At 40.5% G+C, this 19,154-nt stretch overlaps 1 protein-coding gene across 1 annotated transcript in view; it reads left to right on the top strand.

Moving 5' to 3' along the window:
* Positions 1 to 19,154, top strand: part of LOC145416096 (F-box only protein 21-like) — a 28,629-nt gene that overhangs the window by 902 nt on the left and 8,573 nt on the right. The window contains exons 2-6 of the mRNA XM_080285188.1: positions 1,514 to 1,762; positions 10,401 to 10,581; positions 10,848 to 11,030; positions 12,785 to 12,975; positions 17,382 to 17,660. Of these exons, the coding sequence (XP_080141314.1) occupies positions 1,514 to 1,762; positions 10,401 to 10,581; positions 10,848 to 11,030; positions 12,785 to 12,975; positions 17,382 to 17,660 (1,083 nt within the window). The remainder of the gene's footprint in view (positions 1 to 1,513; positions 1,763 to 10,400; positions 10,582 to 10,847; positions 11,031 to 12,784; positions 12,976 to 17,381; positions 17,661 to 19,154) is intronic.

Genomic DNA, 19,154 nt, shown 5'->3' on the forward strand with positions numbered 1-19,154 from the left:
AAAAGATGTATTCCAAACAGTTTCGGCGACAGCTGTCGCCCTCTTCAGTGGGTCTACAGACCAAGAGTGGTACATACAAATGCTGAGAAGCTGCTTATATGCAGGAGCTGCTTATATGGTACATACAAATGCTGAGAAGCTGCTTATATGCAGGGTGAGGACACGTTTTCCCAACCACACCTGATGTGACCTCACCTGACTCTCCCTCTACTCTGTCCACGACCTGAGTGAGGGATTACAAGGGGCGGCAAGGACCTTGCCACTAATCCTCTCATCACTGGATCTAATTTATACATTCCTTCACTATGGTTAAAATTATTATATCTCTCTATACATACAGCTTCCACAATCCTACGTTTCTTATAGTTACTGTACTACATTTATACAATATTTGGCTAGAATTCCAGTCGATTCTATAGTTGTTTTCCGAAGAGTGAACGTACACTGCGTTATTTATGTTGCCTATCTCACAAGCATATTTGTGTTCCTTAATGCGAGTGTCCAAATCCCTTCCCGTTTCACCAACATAAACCAAATCACAGTCTCTACATGGAATTTTGTATACCCCTGCAGTTTTGTTACTAATTGGTTTATTCTTTACCAGCATTGATCTTAAGGTGGAAGTATATCTAAATGCAATGTTTACATCCAAATCATGACTCACAGACTTCACCAAGCTAAGATTTGACATACGGAACCGTGATGTATGGCTTATTTTGCTGACTTTGTGATGTTGGTCTAGGTACAAAAAAGGCTTTTCTGGCTTCAAAATATGTTTGCCTTATAAACCAACTGGGATATTTTAGATCTAAAAATATTTTCCATATCTTGACATTTTCCGTGTCCAGATGTTGGGGACTACTAATTCTGAGTGCTCTAAGGAACATAGAAGAAATAACTGACATTTTAGTGAACCTGTGGTGGAACCACAGGTCCACTAAAATGTCTTTCCTGCAAAAACAAGTCATGGGTACAACAGGGAAATCAATCTTAAATATATTTTAGAATCCCACCCCAGAATGTGAATCTGGTGGACTGCAGGAAAGCCACAGCAGACAGACATTCTCAGAGATCTTCTATTGAGGCTGTGTTGATGAATTGTGTGTGTTAGGAGAATGAGGTGTGTTGAGGTTGTGTTAAAGAATTGTCTGTGTTGTGAGAGTGAGGTACATGAGGTGAGTAAGTGTGTTGTGGTGTGTGGGGGACTTCATTACAGTGAGTACATAGTGGATTGCTTGAGTTGCATTTTGTGTCAGTTCTGAAGCAAGAAAGGGTGATGTTTAGTCTTGCTACTAGTAGGTAATTTTCTTTAGGTAAGGGAGACCTTGTAGTGGAAGGGTTGTTAAGTTGGAGTAGGTTTGGTAGAGTACATGTGACTGCATATGCAATCAGCTGGACTTGTTGTTGATAGTTCTCTGTATGCTTTCATTTCCCTCTTTTGGGATCTTATTTCATCCCATCTTCAGGAGCGAATATGACATGATGGTGGTAATGACGATGGCACTGTTTTCAGATGGCCCGAGGTGTGGGAGGAGCTACCAACTTCCTGCAACATTACAGATTGGCGCGAGGAGGTGAAGCAGTTGGTGTGTTTCCAGCGCGAAGTGAAGCATCTCGTCTCTGGCCTAAGCCCCCGCCTCTACCACACTTCCCACCTCACCACACCAGTATACCAGGAGGTTGATGCGCTGGCCATGTCAACTGAACGTGCTCCTCTCTACATGATCAGCGCACTCAGGAGGATTGTTGAGGATGGACCTGAGTTAGTATTTCTTGGCTTCTTGGGGAGTTACTTGAGCATGTGGAGTTAAATGGAAATAAAGATAGAGAGATGAAGAAGTTAAGGAGCATTGTGATGTTAATATGCATGTGCTGGAAATTGGTAGAAATACCTTGAGGTAGTTTGGCCATGTGACAAGAGTGGAGGATGGGAGATTGACTTGGAGTGTGTGTGTGAGTAAGGCTGAGCATGAATGGGAGACCAAGGATGAGGTGGAAGGCTAGGGTGAGAGGTGTTTGAATGAGAGTCGTATGAGTTTGAGGAGGTCAGCCTGATTGTGGAGAACAGCATAACACGGAGGCAATTCATTTGCGGCCACCCCTTCTGGTATTAAATGCACGTGCTTCTCTTCATATAATCAGTGCACTCAGGATGATATGTCAGGGATGAACAAAATTAATTTCTTTTATCTTCTGAGGGGATATGCTTTTCTCCTAATATTTCTTTTTATCTCTCTGGGGACATATTTTGCTTATTTTTCTTTAATTAGTTTTTTTCCTTCTTTTCTTTTTTCAAATCTGGGGATGTGCTTTTCTCTTGAATATTGTTGCTTTTTTCTTTCTCTCTCTTTGCGATGTTTTTCTCCAGCTTGTGTTTTTTCTTTCTTTGTTTTGCCTCCAGGGATACATGTTTCTCTTGATTAGTTTTATTTATTTATTTTTTTACTCATGGATATGTTTTCTTTCAGGTTATTGCTATGAGTTGTATGTTTATTTGTGGATGTATTTTTCACCTTTTTATTTCTTTGGGGATACCATTTACTATGCTGGGTGGTAACCATATAACCAAAATTTGGTTCCTGGTGGTCTAGTGGGTAATTATTGCGCTCCAGTCGGATTGAGGTGGTGAAGGTTTATATCCAAGGGGTGGTTGGAGTTGATTGCTCATGTAATGCCAATCAGGGGTGAGTGAGGCTGGTCATTCTCATCTTAAATGTCAGGACCAACTGCCTAGCCCCGGTGTAGCGTTCAGATTCGACTCCCTAAAAATCCTGACTCCTTACATTCATTGCGCATGCACCATTGGCTGTCAGAAACATGCCAGACATACAAATCATTCACGCTGTAACTGTGGAGAGAGAAGAACTCGTAGCTGGTTATTTCATCTTTCGGTGAATTTGGACTAGAGAATTTCACCCACAATAATCTCAATCAATTTATATTGTTAAGCCCGGTCATTTTTATGATTTTACAATCTTCATCTCACGTTTATGTTTTTTCTTTTCTCTGTCATAATGTATGATGGGTCTAATTCGTTGAGCCAAACAAAACAAGGGTCGAATCCACTGTAAACAAAGAAGTTGCGGTGTAGTGAGATATCTTGTCCTTTTGAAAAATCTTCAGATGCCATAAAGCATTCAACATACTGCATATGGTTATTCTTTGAATACATGACTTACAGGATCAGCTACCTCCATCTCATTATGCTTAATTAAAATTTAGATTCTCAGCTCCTTTCATTCCTTCCTCTTGCTGCCTCTCATACTCTGTTCACAGGGTCTTTTCTCTCGTGTCTCGCCTGTAATCAATTCTTTTGGTCCCTGGTTTAAGTTAAGCTTAATGTATGTGGTCTGACATGCCACCTCCAGAACCCTTGTACTCATACATATTTGTTTCCTTGGAACTGTGGAGAAGAAGTACATATTCTAAAGAAAGTATATATATATATTTTTTTTTTCAATACAGTACTAGGGTTTAAGTCATATACCATAGCCACTGCTGTAACACTGTTACTTTATCATTTTGATAAAGTAACAGTGTTTTAATGATATTGGTGCAATGAAATATTTTTGTTTATCCTCTTGTTAAATTACACTCCTGATAAGGAAATCCATGACAAGACATGTTGAAATGCAGCAGAAGGCTTGTATTTATGATAATACTATTTTTTTTTTTTTTAATCTATCCATCTATCTATCTATCTATTGCCAGATGCCTCAATTCCGTTCGGGGTGGCCACAAACAAATCACCTCCACGTCGCCCTGTCCCCTGCCATTTCACTGCCTTGCTCCCAATTCACACCCCCCTCTCTCATATACCTCTCCACCCCATCCCTCCATCTCATCCTCGGCCTCCCCCTCCTCTCCCCCCCTCCACCTCACTCACATACACTGTCTTCATCAGTCTTTCACCCTCCATCCTCTCCACATGGCCAAACCACCTCAGTGTATTCCTCCTAACGCTTCCTATCACATCCACATCCACACCACAACGCTCCTTTATATCCTCATTTGTCAGCCTGTCTCTCCACGTGACTCCACAGGCTCCTCTTAAATAACTCATTTCCACTGCTCTCACTCTTGACTTGTGTCCTTCCAACAATGTCCAAGCTTCATTTCCATACGTTAGAGTTGGTATCACAATACTGTCATGTAGTAACTTTTTCACTTCCATGCTCACTTTCCTGTTCCTTATCACTGCATTCATGGAACCAGCAACCTTTCTTCCCTGCTGTACCCTTTCAAGCGCATCACCCTCTAAACTTCCATCCTTACTCATTACACTACCCAAGCACTTAAACTCACTCACATTTTCCATTTCCTCCTTATCCAGCCTCACTGTACATTCAGGGGCTTCATTTCTCTCGAAGATCATAACTTTACTCCTCCCTACGTTCACCTATAGATTTTGTTTCCTTCACACTCTCCCAGACTCATTCACCAAGCCTTGCAGTTCCCCTTCATCTTCACTTAACAATACAGTATCATCTGCAAACAGCAGTACAGGGAGTTTCCAAACACTGCCCTTTCTTATCAGGGTTGCCCCAATATCCACTGCTCTACCCTGTATGTCTTTTATAACCCCATCCATATACAGATTGAGCAACTGTGGGAACATGACACATTCCTGTTTCAGTCCAACAGTCCAGTAGAAAAATTAACTGAGTTCACTATCCATACGCACTGTAGCCTTAGCTCCCTCATACATACTCTTCACGGCATTCAACAACTTCCCATTTACTCCATATATTCTTAGTACTTTTACATTCCTTGTCAATGCACTGTCATATTCATTCTCCAGGTCCATGAAGGCCACATACAACTTCATTCCCATCTCTAGAAACTTTTCCACTAAAGACCTAAGAATGAATATCCGATCTACCCAACCTCTTCCCTTCCTGAAACCTCCCTGTTCTTCTCTAGCTAATTCCTCTGTTATTTTCGTAACCCTGTCAATAGGTATCCTACCATATACTTTTCAAGGCAAATTCCTGTATGATTACTACATGCTTCCTTTTCTTCTTTTCCTTTGTACAGAGGAGGTTGTTAAGAGATGGAAGAGAGAGAGATATGTTGAGAGGAAGAGAGATATGAAAAGATTAGTAAGAAAGTGGAGGAGGAATTTAGAAGAAATTTTAGTGTAAAGTAGAGGGAATGTAAGAAAATGTTCTGGAAAGAGGTAAAGAGAGTTAGACAGGATGATAAAGAAGTAAGTCAGGGAGTGAAAGTTAAAAATGGTAGATTGCCAGTGCAGAGGGGAGAAAAAGTGAGCAGATGGAGAGAACACTTTAAGGAATTATAGAACATGGAGAATGAAAGTAATGAGAGTATAAGTGGCTGGGGAATGGCTGTGAGAAGGAGGGAGGTGAGTGGGGTTACTGAAGGCTGTGTCTGACCCTTCCAGGTTGAATATTCTCTTTAAACTTTATAAGATCATTGGGTAGTAAATGAGAATTAAATCAAATGTTTATCATTGGACTGAAGGAGTAAATAATTGTAAGCCCTCGTGTTTCGTCTGTTAACCACTTCACTCTGATGACTTATTAGATATTCTGTTATTGCCAGCACCAGGCGGTTCAGGTCATCTATGGAGAGTTTATTTTTATTTTTATTATTATTTTTTTTTCCCCTGGAGATTTAAGATATAGCCTATGTTAATTTTACATGTCCAGATGAACCTGGTAACAACAATATCATCATCAGCCAGTAACAACAACAGCGTTAGCCAGTTCAGTAATGGGTCTGTCCTTAAGTGATTTAAATCATCTGGTGGTTGCAAACATAAGCTAAAAATACATCACTGTATTCACAGGAAAGATAATGGATTAAATCATTGGATTTGTACATCAACTGTAATACTGTAATTCATTGTACTGTATTTGCAGTAGTGTGTTTATTATCATCATCATCGCTGTGCTTCAGTATCGTACGTCAGTTCATTGTTTTGAAGTGCTGTATATTGCAACATTAAAATATCATGTTATTTGCATCATTTGGCATGTAATCATCATCATTATCATTGTCATTATCACCACCACCCTGTTGGTTTGTTGTGTGTTAAACAATTCCATCCACGCTGGTGAAGACACCCACGTCAGCCAGTGGAACTCACGCCACCGGCTGCACTGCGTCCACGCCCACGACCCCCACAGAACCCCCCACCCCCACAGGACCCAGCACAGGCACAGAACGCACCACCCCAACAGCAATCGCCAAATGCACCGAACCAACAGGAGCCATCCTCGACTCAGCCACGACCCAATTGGCAGAGGGTGCTTCCCACAGCCACCCCACATCCAGCAAGGTGGTGGAGGAGTGGATTTATATGCGATTGTGTGGTGCTAATTGTACTTACCACTGTTGTGCTCATTGATTGTGTTTTGTATTACCATAACAGCACAGTATCAAGGACCAGTACTTCCAACAGCCACCCCACATCCAGCAAGGTGGTGGAGGAATGAATTTGCTGTTGTGTGGTGTTAATTTTGCTAATTACTGCTGTGTGCACTGATTGTATGTTATACTACCATAACAGCACAATACCAAGTACTTCCAATGGCCACCCTCCATCTGGCAAGAATGGAATTGTGGGCTGTATCATGTTGGAAACTGTACAAATTCTTGCTACACAATTGGTTGGGGAATACTTATAGCATATGTTTTTCTATAATGCATTTATTCTGTTTTCATGGCAACATAATGTATGGTGACTCAAATGGCAAACCCCACATCCAGCAAAGTGGTGGTGGACTAGAGTTGTTTGTTGCTATGATTTGCCAGTTCTAACTACTGCAGCACCCGTAGAACAAAATACCATGGCCTTTTTTTTTTTTTTTTTTTTTTTTTTTGTTAACAATATGATTCAAGTCCTTTCAGTGGCCACCTCACATCCAGCAAGGTAGTGGAGGAGTTTGCTGTCGTGTGATGCTAACTGTGCTAATACGGTACTGCAGCGCACATTGGGTGGAATACTATACTGTATTGTGTTGTTTCTATAGCACATTTATTGTCATGATAATAACATGCAACTGAGTACTTCAAATGAAAACCCCACACACTGCAAGGTAGTAGTGGAGTGGTTTTTGTGTGTTGCGGTGTGTTGTGCTGTTTCCTTTGCTTGTTGATTGGACTGTTGTAATCATTGTGATGCTTTTTTTTGTTTGTTTGTTTGTTTGTGCTAACTACTGCTGTGCTTGTTAATTCAAAAACAGTACTTGGTAGGATTTTTTTTTTTTTTTTTTTATAATAATTAACTTTGAGCTAACAACCACTGCATCTGTTGATTGGAATACTACGGGGCATTTCTTCTAACCTGACGAAGAATCCTAAGCCTGTTCAGATATGCCTCACCCAAATTGGCAGTGCATGTTCCTAGTGGCCACCGCACATGTAACAAAGTGGTGGGGGAGAGGTGTTTGTTGTCATGTCTTGCTAAATAATGCCATGGTTTGTGATTCTTACCTGATGAAGATCCCTGATGCCTTTCAGCTCAGTTGAAGGTCAGGTGTAGTCAGAATGGATGGTTGAAATTATCAATAATCAAGGAGACTCGTTCCTATCGTATAGTAACTGGTCATTGCATTTCATGCGACCACGACTGTACAGGTTCTGGAAGTGGCCAATTCTCTTAGCAGAAACCAAATTGACCATAATTAGAATGCTGATTGTTTACTAACCTTGAGTGAGGGTGATGTTTTACTGTACTAATGATGGATAGACTGATATATTAGCTGACTCAGCGGCACAAGACGCTCTTGCTTGGTCTGTGTTCACTGTTCATTGTGACAGAGTTGCTGCCACCTTTACTAGTAACACTTGCAGAACCAGAATGCTCACTCGTGGTTTGTTTTTGAACTTTATTGCTAAATGACTGATGATTGATGCTAAGTGAACCCTGAAGGCACTTTGTTATTTTGTGGTTTGATTGCCCCTGTCAGGATGATGGCCTTGCACATGGTCAGTGCCCAAGAGGTGCCTGGAGGCTTTCCAGTCATACTGCCCCTTAGAGGTGTAACATCTAAGGTTAGGTTGCCATTGTCATGCTAGGATGAAGGAACCAAAGACCAGAAGCCTGCAAGATTATTCTGTCAAGAGCGAGAGAGAGAGAGATCCATTAATTTTGAGATACCTGGACACACTGCATTGAAAAGACTGGAGATCATAGGCAGTAGGAAATGCTAAAGTTGTGTTTTAACAGTCTTAGGATGCCCACCTATGTTGGTTGTCTTTGTACTTTGGGTATTGACAGTTTCAGTATCATTTGGAGGTTAATATCACTTCTTCCAAATGATTTTATTCATTTTGTGGAAGACTTCTTGTCATGAGTCAAATGAAGGCCGTATCTGACTTCTCCACTATAAAAAATCCATTTGGAGCTGAATAAAATTGTCAGGTGGTGAAAGACCATAAGACTGAATGTTTCCTTAATTGATAATAGGCCTGCTCATATTTGATTTTGATGGATTAAATTATAACTCATTTGATCTAACCTGACAGAGATCTGTAACCCATTTTAGCATAGCTGATGGCCAAGTGTAGTCAGACTGGAGGGTTGCTCTGACTAGTAACCAAGGAGACTCATATTTACACCATAAGTTAGGTTTGTAAAATTTTTTGAAACCATAACTAAGTATTTATATTGTGAGAATGACCCAGTTCCCTCAAGTAAAAAGAAATTGACTCCTGTAATACAGTACAAACTTACTAAACCACTGAATTGGGTCTTGATATTGGCACTTGCAGAACTGTGAAGCATACCCATAGTGGTACTGTAAGTGTTAAATGACTTAGGAAGTAACAATGACAATGTTTACAGTTTAATATTCGTTTTCGTTTTTAAAGGCTCCAACATGCTTGCATGTGTCGGCCTTGGTCACCTAATGGCGGCTCTCCACGCTGCACGATCCATTGCAGCCTCCCTGTTCAGTCCCTTAACCCTAAGGTCACACTTAATGACCTCGTCCCATGTCTTTCTCGGTCTACCCCTCATAACCCCACCCCCAATATTAACACTTCTCACCTTCCTCACCCAGTTATCATCCCCCATCCTCTTCACATGTTTGTTTTAATATTGAGAGTTAAAATTACTGTATTTTTTGTGGAGGAGTCTTTAGCAAGGGTTCCACCCCATGTTTTTACACATTGGTGTGATAGTCGTTTGACTCTAGCTGGTATGTAATATGAAGTGAGTAAATCTGATTATGCCTAAAGATGGAGTCAGGATTCAAGGCCTTCAGTAGTGAGTGAATGAGAGATTGACTATTGGTTGTTCTTCTGCTGTGAGGTTTTTACTTGCTTTCTGGATCATAACACACCTCATCTCTTACTGTAGAGGGAAAAAGGTTGGAATGATGATGATGATGGTAATATTATTGTACTTCATTAGCTTTATTATTACTTACCAGGAGCACTTTTCACCCTTAATAAGCTTATAAATTAAAATTCATAACAGGAAGAGCAGTTTGGATTTTTTTTTAGCAAAACAGTATGAGTAATTGGGAGTTGGGATGAATAAGATACCAGAAAGTCTACATGGTCCCTTGTGGTCTAGTGGTTACAATGCTAGTTGGAGTGCTGGTCTGACTGAGATTCCATCCCTAAGTGGTGACTGATTTTTTTTTTTTTTTTTTTTTTTAAATCACGTAATGCCATCAAGGGAAGTAGTCTGGTCATTTATGGTACTCTTATATGTACTAAACCTCAAATTTGTACACTTCATTGGACCTCCTCATTCTTATATGTACTAAACCTTGAATTTGTACACTTCATTTTACTTCAGAGGAGGTACTGTAATATGGAACTGGTTATTTTTTATCAGCATTAAAGGGATATGGGTCATTGGGACATCCAGGAGAGAGAGAGAGACAGACAGACAGACAGACACAGAGACTAGGAGAAGGCAAGAGAGAAAAAATTCTGCCTTTCCCATACACTGAGGATCAGACTTTGGTAAGACAGAGAGAGAAGTATTAAACTCATGTCTTCTAGTAATGTACATTAGTTAGAATGCCTCAGTGAGAGTGACAACCTTCGATCTTAGGAGTGGCTGGAACTTTATCGGCCATGTATTATCATCAAGGGAAGTAGGCTGGTCTTATACCCTCAGGTGTGCAATAGTACTGCTTCACTAACTTGACCTAGATGTTTGTCCTTTTGTAGCTTATTTCATGTACAGTATTTCAGTGACAGAAAGACGTTGCTACAACTCTACATCCTTCCCGTAGCTGCTTTTTGTGACTAGCTTCATATTTTAGTGTTAATTGTTTGTTACATCTCAGCATTCAAGGTAAAGTGATGGCATTTTTAGGCCAAGGTAAAGTAAGAAGAGTATAGCCTTGGGTCCCTACATCTTAAAGTGGGCAAAATGGGGTTGGAAATGACTATTTTTTACCTTCCCACAGATATAAGAACCTGACCGAGAAGCACTACGCCCTGAAGGTGATGAGTCATGTGCATCAGGAATTGTGCCGGCAGGAGTGGACCGAGTTCCTTGCCCTGCCACCCATACAACAGTCACTGGAGGTTGGGGCTGCGTTTATGGCACGATGGTTCCAGCCCCATGCCCACATCACTCTCAGGAAGGTGCATAGACTCACATGTAATACAGTATTCTTAACCTGTTAGTGATGATGATGATGGTGATAGCAATGGCAAGAGCTGTGTTTCACATAATTGATATGAAGGTTGATATGATGGTATTAAAATTATCATGATCACGATAATTGTGGCAGTAGTGTTGGTGGTGGTGGTGGTGATTATGACTCAGATGGTAATGCTAATGATGATGATGATGATGATTAGGATGATGGTAATGATAGTAATGTTATGATGGTGATGATGCATTTCAGCTGGTGGGTAAGATGGATGGCATGGCAGAGGAAGTGTGCCGTAAGCTAAGCACTCAACACCCAGATCACCCAGTGCTCTCACAGGCATTCATCCCACCCTCCACCCCCCTCAAGGAGTCACGGTGGTCCACTGAGAGATGTAAACAGCTCTTTAAGTGCATCAATCATGTTTTGTTCTCACAGGTATGTTAGACATGGCTTTATATCAGGATTCCAGGGGCTTGAACGGGGAGTGAATGAGAGTGTGGCCCATTCACTTTGGCCAGACTTTTGTTAGCTCTCCCACTGTTAGGCTTTTTCTTGCTCTCTGGACCCTACATCACTCTATTCTTAGGCAGGAAAAGAGATCAGGATGGTGATGAAGTTGAACATACACAGTACATTCATTCATAACGGGTAAGCACCACAGGGCGCATAGCCTCACTGTCCCTCTTACTCCATCCACAGGGATCAGCTTGTGCAACCCTCCAGGCAGTGACTCTTCCCCCTCTTAATCAACCTATTCCAGCCATGAGCTTCATGTCCTTTCCCTTGGTCTCCTCCACCCAGGTTAACTCTTTCAGAGATCACTCTGCAAGTGGGATCACCCTCAGGAAAATGTGCCATGTACTTATATCAGTGGAGTTGGCACTATTGTATTATGTGGGTATTAGGTCTTGATTCAGTCTCATGGAATAGTCGCGCTGTTATGCAGCTGGTCATACCAGTGGTATCTAATGATCCTGTGAAGGCATTTATTACCAAAGGAGTCATCGTGCTGCTTCATTCGCTATTTAATGTCCATGTCTCACAGCCATACAGTCAGACAGGGAATGATTTTTTTTGTCCCTCTGCACAAATAACAACAATGCCAAATACCTGAGTTGACTGAATCCATAACCCTGTAGGCCAGCTCAGTGCAATGAGAATTTCATCATCTGACCTAACATTGGTATGGAGCACACTGCCTAGGGAAGTGAATCTCTTCAAGACTTCTTCATTCTTACCACATGCTTGGACAGGCTGAACTGCTTCTTCCAGCAAGTCACCAAATGTTTGAGCCATGGTCTTAGCCCAAGAGATCTCTAATCCCAATGGTTTTGCATGCCCGCGAATTTCCTCGATAGTACTCGGTAGTACAGTCACCCCTTGCTGTTTGATGAGGTTACGTCAAGTGAAAGCTCATCGTATAGCGATTTATTGTATGGCAAGGTTGATATAACTTGAATTCAGTGGGGATAGGGAGAGGAGTTTATGACCACATAACCTTGAAAAAAAAGGGGGGGAGGGTACTTTTAGGCTTACCGTCAACGTCCTCAGTAGCACCGCGCATTCCATTAGGGGTGGCATCCTTGTCAGACTCAATTTCCAAGTCACAAATTTGAGTATTCGCACAAAGCAAGTTATTGCTTCACTTAATATCACATACTTCACTATTTGATACACACTTGCACTGGTATTTGGCAATAGCATTGGTGTGTTAATGGCCTTTCATCCATAAAATGGAATGAAAGGCAGATAGTTACAGCAAATTTAACACTGGGCAGCTAGTATCTTGGTTCAAACAGCTGACTGAAGTGCATCATTTTAGTGAATTCACCATCATTTTGCCATCATTATAGCAAAATTGGGAATAACTTTTAGCTTATCATTCTAGCAATTTATCACATAGTGAACAGACATAAAAGGGAAGGGTGCTATTGAGACAGTCTGTGTAGTGTCAGATGGTTGTTTTTTATTTCTTTGTGTAAGGGGCTGATGCTCCATAAAATTGCAAAGGTGAGATGGATCTTACACTGAAGTGATGAATTGTTTTCCTCTGATATTCACATGATCCTTGGTTACTAGTCAAATGAACCTTCCAGTCTGACCACACTTGGTATTCAGCTGAGCTGAAAGGAGTTTAGAATCATTGTTATGTTAGAACAAATGTAGTACTGTATAATCTCCCTTGGCAGAACAAGCTGGTGGGTAACAATGAAGACTACTACAACCTGAAGAACTCCCTGATAAATGAAGTGCTGGAGTCAAAGCGCGGGATCCCCATCACCCTCAGTATTGTCTACTTTGCTGTCTGTCACCGCCTCGGCATGCTGCTCCAGCCCGTCAGCTACCCATCACATTTCCTCCTGGGTTGGAAGGTGCCAGGGTAAGGGAGCTTGGGTATAAGACCATCACTATCCAGTATATTTCCTTGTGGGTTGGAAAGTGCCAAGGTATGGAAGGGTAGGAGATACAGTATACAGAGTATTATACATACATATACATATATATATATATATATATATATATATATATATATATAGATAGATATATAGATAGATAGATAGATATATATATATATATATATATATATAGATAGATAGATAAATATATATATATATATATAGATAGATAGATAGATATATATATATATTTATATATATATATATATATATATATATATATATACACACACACAGTAAGACCTCATTACAACGGACTAATTGGGTTTCAAGCCATTACGATAATAGCGACATCCGGACTTCCCCGTGCTAATCCAGACTTTTTCCGATATATCAGACATTAGTCCAGATTTCACCAAGGGTTTTTAAACTGTTTTCACTACCATTACGGTACTATACATTAATCAAATGGTATAATGTATATAATAATACTGTACTGTACACTGATAAACATCTCTTTTATTCACCTTATTGTGGTGAACAGAGCTGAAGTGGTCAGGCAGTCTGGACTGCTTTTGGCTTTATCGGACAATATCCGATGTATAAGAATTTAGTCCGGTAGCTCCTCGAGTCTGATAAAAGTGAATTCCGGTCTAATGAAGTCTGCTGTATCGAGGTTTTACTGTATATGTATATATTTTTCAGTAAGATTTTCAGTAAGACCTTGTTGGAGGGACAGAAGTCAAGAGTGAGAGCAGTGGAAATGCGTTACAGTAACCCCTGGTTATACAATGGGGTTCCATTCCTGAAAACCCCATCGTATAGCGAGCCTATTATAACATGGTGTCAGTGGGGATATGTTCCCAGACCTGCCTAAACTCTCACCTGCACACACCTTAGCACTCACATACATGAAATATCCTTATGTTTAAACATTTAAAGTAACACATTAATAATGAATAAAGAGGAAAAAAACATGAAAACTACATTATACAGTAGTACTTACTTTTACTGATGCAAGTAGGGTTGTTGATGTGGTTCCGAGATAGTTCGCCGTGGGGTCGGTTTGCTGTCAAAATATGGATGATTCCCCGTCAGGACAATTCCCCGTCATTCTATAAATATACTTATTATTGATTAATTGGTACATTAATAACTAATTTTCAGGGGGATCTATCAAAGTCTATGTTCATTCAATAGCGTAGGCTTTGGATATCGTTTGTAAGTTGCACTTTTAAACAATAATTCACTTGTATCTACCTCGCTGTAGACTTTGAATTATATTCTAGCATCACCCACAGCTGTCTTCATTAATTTCCATTGGTATTACAACATGCTGGGTATATTTTAAAATGACTTTGAAGAGGTACAAGTATAAAAAACTAGCATACTTGCTAAATAAACTAATGTGTAAATAATCGACGGGGAATCGTCCTGACAGCGAATAGTCTTGTTATTGTTGTGGTGGCGAATTGTCCTGAAACCTTTATATACTGTAGACAATATGAAGATTATTCTTATAATTCCAAAGTATGTCGATCGTTCACTTAACCCCTAAACCGCGGGGTTGTTTTGGCGCTCCTTGAGTGTCCCGTGGGGATAATGCGCTCCGACAGACTTTGTAAAAATATTTGCCAAAAATCAGTTATTAGTCTTAGAATATCACAATTACATATGCTTATGGCACATACCTTCAGCTTTCTCCTGGGATGTTTGTTGAGCCTTCATCAAGTACCGTAGGACTTGTGGAGACCTCTGAAGTTGGGTAACAAAGTCTCCACTTTACACTTCCCAACAACCCGTAATATGATTACCATAGCCTGATCTTATCACTAGAAACACTATTCTGTGATTTTCAAATAGCTTGGAATCCATACTCCAAAAAAAAAACACTGTGAAAGCAATGAAAATTATGAGCGCATACCAGTTTCCCACTTGCGCTCGTTCACCGCTGGTATTTTGTCATTTATTATTCATAAAAACACTCACAGTTTATATTTCTATTTCTATATAACACTTTTATATATCTGCAGTCTTTATCCATAAGTTTCCTTCAGTAATGGTAGTTTATTGTCACTGTAGGCATTCAATTTCTCTTTCAGTAAAATACGTAGCATTCACTTTCTCATCTTGTTTACTGCGTTGAGAGCGAATCTGTCACTTTCACTTTCATAACTCATTGTATTCATTCATGCTAGAGTGAAACTTTCACATTCATTACTCCTAGTATATATACCCGTATTCTTATATTACTACTCATTTTGGCAGTGTTTTGCTGTCTTTTGGCTCTTTTTTGACATTAAAACACACATTGGAGTATCCAGTATAATCCTAAACTAAGAAAACAATGCATAAACAACATAAAAATTACCAGTATCCCTCCTAATTTTGGCAGTGTTCTCCAGTCTTTCAGCAGCATTTATACATCATAACACTCATGAGAATATCCAGTGTAGTGCTAGACTAAGAAAACAATGCATAAACAACAAAAATCCACAAATATCCTTCATGTAATGCACAGTACCCCTCAGTTCACTGGTCTTTCTGCTGTACAGTATTTAGACATCAAAACACACATAGGAATATCCAGTGTAATGCAAAACACTAAGAAAGCAGTGCATAAACAACAAATGTCCACAAAACATTCAGTGAAGATGACGGTTGCAGTATTTTTAACCCTATTGGGAATTCAAAAAGTTTTTGAGACACCAAGAGTGATGGCTGATTCCATGGCACAAAGAAAAACATTTATTTCAATTTTAGTTTGCCCCCTGGAAATTGGTTATATTGGTATAAGTATACCTTCATCTTTTTTGGTGTTTATACTGTAAGATAAGCTGTTGAAAACACACAAAACTGATGAGTTTAAGTCCAGAAGTACAGTGAAAATAAACTTGCTGGAGAATAAAAAATCCATCCATCCATCCATCCATCCATCCATCATCCAGTCAACTTCCATATACTGTATTCTAGTGCAAAGTTTTGCCCACACCATGTAAGAGTTAAGCAAATGTCTAGATGCGGAATATCATGAGCTTTCTTGTGGTGTTTTCAGAATTTTGATGCAACCAATAGTATTCAAATAAACAACAAACAACTTAACGATTCACTGGTGGCGATGCAGGGATGGTGGGCGACGCACGGGTGGGGAAGGACTGAGGGACGGGCAGGGAGATAAGCCGGGCAGCAGTGGGCATGGGAAGGGAAGGAGGAGGGATGGGGGGGGGAGAAGTGAGGGATGCCAGGGGACTTTCACAGTTTGGTGAGGAAGCAGATGGGTGCTTTTGCTATGCTGATGGGTTAGGCTCTATGTTACTTGTGTGAGGCAGGTATGTTCCTATTGATCCGGCCGGTTGGAGGACTTTCAACATTCGATAGGGACCCAAACAGCCATTTTAGCTCAGCTTGTGGGTTACATTCTGTTACCCACGAATGGACAGAGAGGCCGGTGAGCCACTCGATGAACTTTTTTGGCATTCTAGGCTGGCAGGCCATCAATCCCGGAAGTTTTATGTCCTGGCACGGACAAATAAATCCCGATACGGACCTAATTGAGGCAAGGCTTAATGTCCGGATACAGCGCGTCTGGACGATTGAGGGATTACTTATACATACATTCATACATAATTTAATCCTGTGTTGCCCCATGAGGAGCGTAGGATCCTGGGGCTAAGCAAGTTGCTCTTGACATTTAAGTTGAGAGCAGCCAGCCTCACTCATCCCTGAGTGGCATTACATGAGCAATAAACCCCAATCACCTCATGGATATAAACCTACACAGGCTCAATCCAATTGGAGCACCTAAATTACCCACCAAATCACCAGGTGCCATAATTTGGTTTTATGGTTAACACCCAGTGTAGTAAATGGTTTCCTGGTGTACAGGAAACTATTTGGCATGTCAGTGTTGAGTCACCCTTAGGCAGAAGGAAGAGGAAAGAATGATGGAAAGACAGAAGAGGGAGTTTAAAGTCACTGTAGGCAGAAGGAAGAGGAAAAAATGAAGGAAAGAAAGACAGAAGAGGAAGGGAGGAAGAGAGGAAAGGGCAGACACCCAAAGCAGCACTACATCAAATGAGTGGATGATGAGCACAGCCAAAAAGCATTGTAAATGGTTTCCTGAGTTGCAAAAATCCATTAGGCTTGCTGCTCAGTATAGAGCCACCTGAAGTGGAAAGAAGAGAAACAAAAAGTGACAGGAAGGAAAGGGAGAAGTAGAAGAAAGACGGGCAGACACAGAGACAGAATGAGAAAGGGGACAAAAGAAATTGGCAGTGCTACATTAGGTGAGTGGATGATCGTCACCACCACCTACCACCCTCATAGGACCTGTAATGCCGAATTACAAGTATCTTTGAGTATACCATCTGTATTTGTCGGTTTCTTACAGAACTGAAGAGTACGAATACATAGATGCATTCAACAAGGGCCGACGCCTGAGTGTGAAGGAGCTGCTTGCTGAACTGCCACTGGAAGAAGGTATTGAGAGTTCTCCATTCCTGACCCCTTGTCCTCCGTCACAAGTGTTTCAGCGCATGATTCGCAATATCATGAATGTAGCTCAGATGCAGGCACACATCTCAGATCACCTGGAGCTGTTCTGTCCTGCCACTGAGCTTATGAGTCTGCTGACACCTAATGACCGCACTGTCCAGGAACTTTTGTTGAGGTTAGTGTAATTGCACTTTCACTCTTATCATCTTACCACATTATGACTTTCTTATTATTTGCTAACCTTGTGACGCCAGACACCATTTTTTTTTTCTTCCCCTAACTAAACATTTCCTTTATTCCACAAGTTGTCCAGATCCATTTCCTCACAATTCTTTGACCCCAGTTCAACCACTACTTAAGCCTGGCATTCATGTGTCACCTCTTTTTCTCTAAGCTTCTTCACTTTCAGTTTTTCATCCTGATTGCTCCTCTCTCTCTCTCTCTTTATCCATCTCACTCCCCTTACCACCCTCATATCAGCTGTCCTCCCAAGCATCATTCTCTCAAAAAGCACTATTCAATGGCTCCTTTCAGCACTGTCAGCATTCCCTCTGTACAATGTACATTTATACACATCTTTATGCCTAAAATATGAATCGCAAATGCTTAAACTCCTTTCCTAACATATGCCCTTCATTAGAATCATCTAGTAGCAACAAGAGTAAACTAAAAAGGACATCATCACCCAGAGTCAGGGGTTAAGGCTGTGTTTAACCTATTCAGTTTGAAAAGCATATCCTAAGTTGAAGAAAGCCATTAGGAGCTAGCATGAGTAAAATGCAAAGACACCACTAGGCCCAGTGTGGTAAATGGAAGATAAATTTAGAATAAAGCATGTGATAACTGTAACTCCTCCCTAACCACCCATTTTGCCCTGTAAGATGAAGGTCCACAGTGACCACATAGTACTGTGCATGAATATGAGACACTGGGCATACCAGACTTTATAACTCCCCCCCCTTTTTTTTTTTTTTTTTTTTTTTTTTTTTTAATGCAAGATGTCCCAGGACTCTTGTACTAACTTCATGAGGTGATTCTGGGATTCATTTTCAGCAAAAAATGATAAATGTTCATCAATCCAGTTCACATCTATTACAGAGGTACAGTTACTGATGATGTGATGTGTAAATTATGAGGGGAAAGGAACGGTTTTTGCTCATAAGGTTATCAATAATTGTAGTTTTGTTATGGTTGAGAATTGGACCCATGTTGATATAGCATTTTATACTCAAAACTAGCCCATGAATCACCTCCTGAAGTTAGTGCATCAAGTCCTGGCATATCCCGTGTGTGTGTGTGCATATATATATATATATATATATATATATACAGGTAACTCGCACGGAACACGATCTCACGGAACGCGCTCGCAATTATACACGGTAAGGGCTGGGATACATATAAGACAACGTAAGATTAAAAAACCATTATGAAAACTACAAATTAACGCAGGAGAGGCCTTTGAAAGATCAAATCCTCGAGCGTCACCGCTTGTTTTGATTACGTGATGATCTAGGCGGGAATTATTCAGTGAGGGAGACATTCCCGAATACAGTAGCACAGTATTTGTAAGTTAAATATTTACAGTACTGTACTGTTCTGGTAAGTTTATGTGCAACTTAAAGTACTATTAAATAACGTTAAAGCAAGAAATAAAGTCTTATAACCA

This window comes from Coenobita brevimanus, chromosome 104 (genome assembly GCF_032717465.1).
Source record: "Coenobita brevimanus isolate Jiangsu-jjx chromosome 104, ASM3271746v2, whole genome shotgun sequence".
NCBI lineage: Eukaryota > Metazoa > Arthropoda > Malacostraca > Decapoda > Coenobitidae > Coenobita > Coenobita brevimanus.